This window comes from Sinocyclocheilus rhinocerous, unplaced genomic scaffold, assembly GCF_001515625.1.
Source record: "Sinocyclocheilus rhinocerous isolate Xijiao unplaced genomic scaffold, SAMN03320098_v1.1 scaffold1730, whole genome shotgun sequence".
NCBI classification, from domain to species: Eukaryota; Metazoa; Chordata; class Actinopteri; order Cypriniformes; family Cyprinidae; genus Sinocyclocheilus; species Sinocyclocheilus rhinocerous.
Window position 1 is genome coordinate 1091942 of NW_015634043.1, and position 10701 is coordinate 1102642.

Sequence of the window (10701 nt, forward strand, 5' to 3'; positions counted from 1 at the left end):
GTCATAATCGGATATTTCACAGGCCAAAAAATATTCAATCGCATCAGCTCATACCAACCAGAATTCTAGAAATTACCTTTAAGTAAACATTTCACACACACACAAAACACCTAAAGACCAGTTACGAAAAGTCATTGCAAAGTAATGGCTCTGAAGTGAAGCACAATACAGTAGCGAGAAAAAGTCTCTAAAGTCATTTGTTTGCAGATGCTGCTTGGTTTGACATTTTGTTATCTAATGCAATGACATTCAGACTGTTTAAGTGTCCAAATACTTTTTGGGACCGCTGGCATCTGGTATCCAAGGAATATAGAGACAGTATTAAGCAATCCTGAAAAAAAGGTCAAAGTTTCTCTTTAGTTCTGGCTAGTGTGAAGTCAGTGGGTGTTGTGATCCAGCCAGTCCTCAGTGGTTCTGTTTCTTATCTTCTAACACACATTTCTTGCAGACGTCTAGAACAAAGAGGTCTGTGGTAAAAAAATACACCTCCGCCCAACTCTGATACGTAGGATCAGCTTATAGACATTTCCAGGAATAATGTTTTTGGCTGCAAGTGTGAGCTACTTTGTAACCCAGTAATATAAACGATACATTTAAATGACATAATTAGAATCTGAAGTGTGATAATAAACCCGAATGTTAAACAAAGAAAGATTACACAATTAAAGGAATAAGATTAGGCTATAAGATTTAAGATTTGACTGACTATTTGAACTTGCTTACTTTGTACTTGCTTTCATTGAGGTACACACATTGGAACGTTCTCCAATCATACTTGATCATATGAATCTTCAAGTTCAGGTTCATACTTTTTTGCTAAAGCATTTTCACTAGTGGCCTGAGACATTTAGACTTCTATCATCAGTATTTTGTTTGAGTTATTGCGTTTGTTAAGTTACAATAGTGGCGTCCGTGTGTGTGTGTGTGTGTGTGTGTGTGTGTGTGTGAGGATGAGTTGTCGGGTCCCTCTGTGTTTTTGTGAGTTGATTGAAATGGACAGGAAGGGTCAGGATTAGAGAAACAGGAAGCTGAAATAAGGAAGTATCGTGCGTCACACAGATATTCACGTACTGCTTAAAGACATTCCAGAGTCAACTCCGAAATGGAGTTTTTCCACAGATCTCCAATGAAACTCCTGCTTTTCGCTGGTAAGTCGCTTTTTATGTTCTTGATACAGTGCAGGTTAATCAATTAAATTAACTTTTTGTATACATCTATTGCTCAACTGCACTTTAATTTCTTTTTCTTTCTTCATTGTTGGAAATACTCAGCATAAGAAATCGCCATAAATAAATCAAATTATATTAAATAAATGAATGCATTTTGTAGTCTAATTTGGGGAGATCATGACTAGTTCTCACACTTTTTACCCTAAGCAACACTATTTTTCACAATGTCTTTATTTTTGGACATACCTTAAAATATTCACTGTCAGCTTTGTATGTTTCCATATGGCCAGGAAATGTATTTATTTACTTATTTATTTGACTTTTACAAAAACTAAAATACGATTGTACTTTAAACACAGTAGAACCTTTCAACTAAAATCTGCCTTCATTATACAGTTATTTCTTATCTTAAAGCATGCCAGTGTGGTTTTATTTTGTTCATTTATTGTGTTCATCACAACAGATATTGCAAAAATATGACTGTATTGGGTTTTTTATCTGGAGGACAGAATTGGAAAAAAAAATGAAGTTTTGATATAGGTGTTTGAGACAAAGATACAGAACAGAAAAAAAAGCATTAGTTTAATATGACATTTTATGCTAAACTTTATATTTACCAGTTTGCCATGTGCACAACTAGTCTTGACCATCCTCATTAAGTGCTTTAATGCATGTGTGTCTTTGAGAATAACTGTGTTGCTATTATATATTATCTTTTAAAGCCTGGTTTTCAAGTGTGCTGGATCCATGCAGATTTGATGACATTTGCCGGTCCTGTCACCAGAATGCCAGCTGCAGGCTGAACGATGAATCTAAAAACGCCTGTTTCTGCAAACAAGGGTTCACTGGCGATGGAATCAAAAATTGCCAGGGTTTGTCATTTATTTTATTACATTAAAACAAAATGGTAAATGCACTTTAGTGCTTTTGTTATTAAGAGTAACAAATTCAAACAGAAGAGACTGCCATCCAGTATTGTATGAGTCGTTTACAAATCTTGTAAAAATGAGTGTTATGTAGTAGTGTTCAGGGTCAGTATCAAACAGAATGATCAGAATTAATATTTCATTAATTATTTCTATGAGTTAAAAGAATAAATATTTATATAAGAAGTCAGATCAATTATAAACTGACTGATGTTATAAACTATTATGTCTATTCGTATTTAAAGGCAAAACAATTAAAATCCATAATACTGAATCATTAACCACAGGTAAGTTTTTATTACTGGGATCTTTAATTCAAGTAAAAAAAAAAAAAAAGAGTTTGAGAAAAATTGAGAAACAGACAGTTTTGGTAAAATCACAGCTAACAAGCTTTTCCTACATGACAGTCCTATGGTCCACCCTACAACTTAGAGCTGTAGATAGTTTCATATAAAGATTTATATGAGAGTTAGTTCAGCTCATCTAATGTGATTTTGACATAAGTGCTTATAATTAGCTAGGGATTTTTCTGTGACCTTTCCTGCAAGGTTATATATTCTGATATTAGGTGACAAGTTTCTTATTTTATGTTATAAATGAGTCGTTGAATTATTCACTCAACAGAATCACTCAAAATTGCTAACCTTAGACCATTTTTTTGTGAATTTCTGAGACAAATAAAGTCTAGCAGACAGATTAGCAACTGCTTAGCACCCACTCATAGCACTGCAGTAATAACCTAGCAAAGCTTTATTCCTTTCAAATGTCAATTTGCCAAGTACTCAAACCACATCAGACACTTTCAGAAAAGACTAGTTACTCCTAACATTTCAGAATTGTGCAATTCTCTGATTTGGACTGTCTTGCTGAAACACGTAGAGCTGCTGCTTCTCAGTTTAATGGATCTGCTTATATGAACCTTCACAGATGACAATGAGTGTGAGAATGTAACCGGAATATGTGGCCCAAATGCCACATGCACCAACAATGTTGGAAATTACCACTGTACCTGTTTGTCTGGATTCACTGCAAACGGAAAGCAGGAATTTCAAACTAATGATGGGACCTACTGTAAAGGTATGAATCAATCATGCACCACAGAACGGGTCCAGAAGGTATCTGGACACTACATAGACTTAAAAAATGTATGAATGTCAAGAAGAAGAGTATATAACTAACTCTATAATAGTGAAGATGAGCTCGGCTATTCTTTGAATTGCAGATATTGATGAGTGTATGGATGCTGGTAGATGTGGACCATTTTCTAAATGCCACAACACAAACGGCTCATTCATCTGCTCATGTATGAGAGGTTATACGTCCCCAGCAGGGCCCTGGTTTAAGCCTAAAAACTGGACGGACTGCAGAGGTGAGAACTGTAAAGTTACACTCTGCTCTCAGTATAAAGTGTATCAGAATCTGAATTGTGTGTATAATCTTGCTGTGAATGTTACATTTCATTTCCCCTCATGTGCTGGTTTGAACATTTTGGCACATAAAAAAAAAGAAAAAAAAAAGTGAAAGGTAAACCTATTAGTTTTCCATATAAATGCATTCATGTGTTTTTGTGTTTGTGTCAGAGAACCCAAAGAAGCACTGCCATCGGGACCATAGATGTATCAAAGATGCTGTTAGCAACACACTGGAAAGAGTGAGTGAAGTATTCACTTTACTTTATTATTTCACAGAATATTTGTACACTATGAACCTTTTATATTATAATATGTATTTTTATTATATATTATTGGAAATAGTGAGTTACATTATTTATGTGAAGGATTCACTTTACTTCAAGATATCACATAATAGTCACATATAAACCATTTATATTACTGTATATATTGTTATTTAAGATTGCTAATGATACAAGAAATGGCAAATACTCAACTTTTTAATTTTGCCATTATACAACATATGATAAAGGAAAAAAATAAACAAAAAAATAAATTAATTAATTAATTATTAATAATAATAATAATAATAATTAAACTTTTAATAATCAAACTAAAAAATGTGGCAATTTTTCATGAAACCTGCATATACTTTACACTGCAGATATACAATTTAAAATAACTGTTTTTTAATTGAATATATTTTAAAATGTTATTTATTCCTGTGATGTGAAGCTGAATTTTTAGCATCAAAAATCATTCCAATATGCTGGTTTGCAGCTCAAGAAACATGTATTATTATTATTATTATCAATGTTAAATACAGTTGTGCTGCTTAATATGTTTGTGGAAAGTATGATACATTTTTGAGAAAGTTAAAACAGACTGCATGTATGTGAAGTAGAAATATTTTTTATAATATTTTAAATATATTCACTGTTGTTTTTCAATGTAATGCATCCTTGTTGAATTAAAATAGATAAATCTCACTGAACCCACACTTTTGTACTGTAGTTTATATATTATAAATATGTATAATCGTTTAATCTCAGCTGTAAATAACTGTATTCAGAGTTGTAGTTATTTTTTATGGCTATAATTTATTTAAACCCACAATTAGTAGGAACAAATGTGCAGAATGTGACAGTGCTGCTTTCTGTGCATCAATTCAAGATAATTCCTGTCTTTATTTTAAAAGTCTATAATAATGCGGGTAATAGGTAAAAAGCTTGTACACTCGGTGATAACTGGACATCTTGTCCAAATGTAGTCACATCCCTCTCAGATGTTTTTCCTCTTACCTTGCTGAGAACATCTCTATTTCAGGAAACAGCTGCTCTGGAGGTTTTGTCATGAGATTTTTGTCATATAACAATCAGGATGGATGTGTTTAAGGAAATGTCATCAATATTTCAGGAATGGTGTGAGAGGGCACACAGGAACACCCATATATATCACTTCACTTTAATTTAATTTAAATTAATTTAATTTAATTTAATTTAATTTAATTTTATTTTATTTTATTTAATTTTATTAATTTTATTTTATTTTATTTTGACAATTTAATTCACAAAATTGAAAATATCAACTTTAATACTAAGTTATAAAATTAAGATGATATATTAAAAACATAACTACAATTATTTTTAATAACAAAAAATAAAAAAAGTTAAATCCGTGTTAACTGTAAAGGGCCTTTCACACCAAAAGTGAGATTAATAAGCCTGAGCCTAAAGGAGGTGCTTCTGTCTCTGTACTTCACTCCCAATTTCTCTTAACACAGTGTCCTTGAGAGCTGTCAGAGAATGAATTGGAAAACTTGCGTTACTTTTTTGAAAAAGCAACTCAGATATTTTCTTGTAAATTTAAAAGTAATGTGTTACTTTACTAGATACTTGAAAAAAAGTAATCTGATTACGTAACTCTTATTACTTGTAATGCGTTACCCCCAACACTGATGATGATAATAATAATAATAATAATCAATATTTTAGACATATTGTATACAACTGCTTTTAGGTCTTTACAACATTTGGTCCTTCATCCTTACAGATTCACAGTTGTGATGTAAGTGTGAGAGAATAGTGTCCTCTGCTGGTGAAGCTGCAGATCTGCAGTTCCTCTCATAACAAACACTAGACAATTATCTAAATGATTATGATAAATGACTATCTTTTATTTATTCGCTGGTCTGTACTAGCCTTGTTATAAGTATTGTGACCTCTCATACTAATAGACTAATCATGCTATAACCACATTTGTCTGAGGAAGTTTATACATATACAGAGTTTTTTAATGTGTTTGCTGATCCAGGCCTATGATTTAAATATGATAAGACAGCTGTGTATTGTCTGCATCTTCCCTGTGATGTGTAATGTTTCAAATGCCATCATTCATGATGTATCATATACCAAACAATGAGTGAGTTTTAAAACTCTTTTCCTCTCTCTCTCTGGGCTGTAGATGATTAATCTGTCAACTTCAGAGCGTCTGAAAGAGATAAGACATCAAACATCAGCTGACCTCTCTCCTGTTCTCCTCATGTCATACATCGAGACCATGGCCAGTCCTGGAGATGAGGCTCAACATCCTGAGGAACACATCAATGAAACCATCACGGTAATTTATGTGCCCTTCCACAAACAAGCAAGACCTGCTAATTTAGTAAACCTGCATGTTTTGCACCAAAAAGTATAAATTAAAAAGCATAACCCCCAAAGAAACACTAAATGAGATCAAAATATTAGTTATTGAATTAAACAAATAAGATTTATGTATAGTAATGAATTACGCAATTGCATTAGTAGAAACACCATTTAAATCAATTAGGAAGCTACAACACAGCATGTTAAACTATGAACAGATTATCCATGACCATATCAGTTGTTATATGTTTGGAACTTAAATCATTGACTGTTTGTTTTGTGTTTTCTGGATTTTTCTGGTAGAATCTGGTTTACAGTGTGAATAACTTAGTCGAGAAGGATGAAAAGGTGGAATGGGACAAGATAAATGAGGATTTGAGGAAATATTATGTCACCACACTCCTTCACACAGCAGAGAAGGAAACACTGGCGCTGTCTGCTGGATACACACACACGACGCAGATGCAGGTGGATGCTGGTGAAGTAGGTGAGACCTCTGAAGCCTAAAACATGACCTACCACACTTCATAAAAATAGAATAATGTATATAAAAATAGAATATATAATGTATATAGAATATATAATGTCCTTTCAATGGACAGTTCTTAAACAAACCATTTTTTTTCCTAATCTGAAGAACATTTTTATAATCTGAACATCCCTTTTCCACTATAAATAACTTTTTGTGCAGTGGAAAGGTTCCATGGAGGGGAAAGGTTCTTCATGGAACCATAGATGCCAATCAAGAACCCATATTTGTAAGAGGGTGGGGTTAAAGGAAATGTCAGTAAACTTAATGGATAATGTCTTGAAAGAAAATAACCCGTACATTTTCTGTTTTTCTACACTCTTAGGTCAAAAAAAAATGTACAAAAGCTGTAAATAGGGTGGTACTCATTCAAAATGTACACCTTTGTAACTTATTTATCCCTAAAAGGTATATAGTAGTACCTAAAGCGTATTGGTTTCTTTTGAAAGGGTACAGCCTCAGTGACAGCTTTTGTACTTTTTTTCTGAGAGTGTATGTATTATAATTGTTCATGCAGTGTATGACTCATTTTCATATACTGCTAATCTTCCGGACAGAACAGCTGTAGGATAAACTTCACGAGTAATTTTTTTAAATATATTTTCACCGATATTCTGCTTGATGAATCACATTTGATTATGTTTTATATAATTTGTTCTGGTTTTCTTGTCATTTCACAATACCTGAAATGTTGTCGTAATATTTTACGGTGGATTTCAGCAGCATAACTTACCATGATTTAACTATATTTATTTTAACCTGTTAGTGATAAAAGGTGCTAATCATTGTGTTTTCTAGAAATGAAACTATACACATTTGAACCCCACCAAGCACATACGCAACCAGTTTCGATAAACATCCAAGGAAACTCCATTTCGCTGACCCCTAAGAATTCAAAAGAGAAAAACAATACCGGTTTGTAAAAAATCTTTCTTAAATCTTCGCAGCAAATTGAATACAAATGCACCAAATGATTCAAATGTGTCTTTTTTCTCTGTCTTGTTCTGTCTCTGCTGTAGGCAGCACCTCCATTGTATTTCTCATTTATAACAATATTGGGGATCTTTTAAAGCCCGCTGATGACCCTGGTGTGGCCGATTACTCTCGCTATGCAGCAGCGGGTGAAATTACAGTTAATTCACCAGTAATAGCAGCAGCTATCAGTAACACAAAGACATTTGCACTGAACAATGTGACCTTCACTCTCAAACACACACAGGTGCAATTTGACTGATTTATTAATTAATTTGAAATAGTTGTGGGTGTGAATGTAATTTTAATTTAATGTACTGAATGAGTTTTGCATTTTCATAAAGGAGATAGATCCTGCCCTTGATGAGACTAAGTGTGCATTTTGGGAGTATTCCCAGAGCATGATGGGACACTGGAGTTTGGACGGCTGTACACGCACTCATGTGAATGCCACACACACTTCATGTTCCTGTAATCACCTGACACACTTCGCTATTCTCATGTCCTCTGCTCAAGCCAATGTAAGTCTGAACTACTGCTGCCCCCTACTGGTCCTCTCAAAAAATACAGTGTCCCCAAAAAGTACTTGGATGCATTAGATACCAAAATCAACTGGCAACTATGGTTTATTTATTTATTTATATTTTTAAAATGTCATAAAGTGGCCTTTTACATTGTTACAAGAAAATGCATTTTAAAGAGGTCAAGAACTGCCTTTTTTATTATTTTGTACTGTTCTCTGAGGTCCCCTTATAATGTTATAAATATTTTTACATTAAAAAACATCTTAATTTAGAAGTAATAGTCTATTTTCTGTCCTGTTTTTAACCCCCCTCATCAGAGCGCTCTGTTTGAATAGGCATGGCGGATTGTAGACTCGGAAGTAAACGCCCACTTCAATGATTGGCTAATAGTTGTGTATGTTTGACAGCGTACATCCTTCACAGATGGACGCTGTTGTGATTAAGGTTAAAAATGCATCAGTTCTCAGTACATATCAAACGATCTGGAATAACAGACAAAGCAATAGTGACCACTTAATAAAAACAGTTCATCTCTCTTGTGTATTGCGACTGTTGGATCCAATATATTCGGCACAGCATTGTCTTTTAGTTTCAATCTTTCTGAAAATTCCAGTAGCCCTTCACTGCAGAACACAAGATCCAGTGGGCGTGGTTGGATGTGGATCTAGGGGGTGGAGATCGGTAGGTTTAGGGGTGGGGATGGGTGGGTTTAGGGATCTGGGGGTGGAGACGGGTAGGTTTAGGTATATGTAAGGTGGGAGGAGTTGGATCTGGATCCAACCACGCCCCCTGAATCTTGTGTTCTGCAGTGAGGACCGTGGACAGGGCTAAACAGGCAGTGATTTCGAAGCAGGCGTTGATCTTCTTCTGCGGAGGTGGTGCTTATCCACATTATTAAATCATAGAGTGGCACATTCCACAACCTGTCATTTTGGCAGACTGGCTTCAATATAAGACGTTTTTAGACTAACAAGCAGGTTTTGAGATCTGAAACTTACAAGATGTTTTTATAATACAATGACCTCTTATATGTCAAAAGATCAAGGGAATTTTGATTTCTCTGTTCATGACCCCTTTAAATTAACAATGTTCTTTTAAATTTCCATCAAAGAATCCCCAACCTTCCAATATTTTATCAAAGAATCCTGCAAATAAAAATGTAATTAAAAAAAAAGATTACATTTGTAAATGTGGCCTGTTCCTTTTCTGTTTTATGCAGTTGCTTGCACACTATAATGTTCTGACGAGAATAACACAGCTGGGAATGGTGATCTCCATCATCTGCCTGTCCATGTGTATCTTTACCTTCTGGTTCTTCCGAGACATCCAGAACACCAGAACCACGATCCACAAGAACCTGTGCTGCAGCCTCTTCATGGCCCAGTTCATCTTCCTCATTGGAATTAACAAGATCGCACATAAGGTTCACTTCTCACACTATATTAATGTGTCAGATGGAGACTTGGGGCCAGTTTTACTAAACAGGGCAAATTAGCGCGAGAGCGCAGTTCCAAAACAGCACCACTGGGCATGGAAATTTCTGCAAGTGATTTACTAACAATACGAAAATTTAAAAAAACAGACGCAACATCTTATTTACATATCGACAAACGCAATATACCAAGAGCAGTGCAAATTAGGCTAGTCGCAAATAAAGAATAAAGAAATAAAGAAGCCACAATACGTTGAAAAGAACCGGAGGCCAAAAAATGAAGGTTTGCAAGAAGTTTTGATAAAGCTGGTATTGTGTGACTCCTGGTTGAGAGTTCCAAGTCGTCTTTTATGTCCTGAAGCAAATTAAAAATAACATGGCTTGGCAAACGATATTTTCAGAAAATGTGTTCTTCTGACATTCCAAATAAATTAATATGTGTGGAAAAAATCCTCTCCTTTCTACCACACGCTCTCTGTTCTCTGCGGTGCCTCCTCAGCCTTTTCAAGCGCAAAACAGCTTTTTTTGGACATTAAATAATGGTGCAAATACCAGTAATTTGACGTCTGCAAACGTTAGTAAATCTCGTTGCATGATTCATTTGAAAACTCTCCTCCCATACATTTTGTGTCTGAAAGGGAAACTCCTACAAATGCATATTCAATAAGGTCAGAAGCAAAAAACTGTTTCCATGCCTTTTCAGCACATCCTTAGTAAAACCTGACAGTACTATTTTAACGCCAAAAGATCAGAGGTGTAAAGAGTACCTAAAAACCATACTTGAGTAAAAGTACATAAACCTTACAGTGAAAATTACTCCACTACACGTTACAAGTCACCAATTCCAAAACAACTTGAGTAAAAGCCTTAGAGTATTTGATTTTAACAGTACTTAAGTATTTAACTTATACTAAATATAGGCTCAAAAAATGCACTAGTCAAAGAGATTTACCAGTGAAAAACTGTAATGTTGTGGAGAAGCTGGTGAAAAAGGCAGAAGCAAGGATCTATGTGCAGGTATTTAATGTAAAAACTAGAACAAACAATAAGCCAAAAACCAAAGGGAACAAAGAACAGAATGACTGGCAAACAGACAACCATTAGGCCTACATT

General features: G+C 34.5%; 1 protein-coding gene across 1 annotated transcript in view; it reads left to right on the plus strand.

Moving 5' to 3' along the window:
• The first annotated feature begins 942 nt into the window (after positions 1 to 942).
• The window catches only part of LOC107745336 (adhesion G protein-coupled receptor L4-like), a 19474-nt gene continuing 9715 nt past the window's right edge, over positions 943 to 10701 (plus strand). Inside the window, exons 1-11 of the mRNA XM_016559203.1 lie at positions 943 to 1148; positions 1892 to 2041; positions 3023 to 3172; positions 3318 to 3464; positions 3676 to 3746; positions 5950 to 6105; positions 6435 to 6618; positions 7459 to 7575; positions 7680 to 7879; positions 7977 to 8153; positions 9376 to 9579. Of these exons, the coding sequence (XP_016414689.1) occupies positions 1103 to 1148; positions 1892 to 2041; positions 3023 to 3172; positions 3318 to 3464; positions 3676 to 3746; positions 5950 to 6105; positions 6435 to 6618; positions 7459 to 7575; positions 7680 to 7879; positions 7977 to 8153; positions 9376 to 9579 (1602 nt within the window). The 5' untranslated portion in view covers positions 943 to 1102. The remainder of the gene's footprint in view (positions 1149 to 1891; positions 2042 to 3022; positions 3173 to 3317; positions 3465 to 3675; positions 3747 to 5949; positions 6106 to 6434; positions 6619 to 7458; positions 7576 to 7679; positions 7880 to 7976; positions 8154 to 9375; positions 9580 to 10701) is intronic.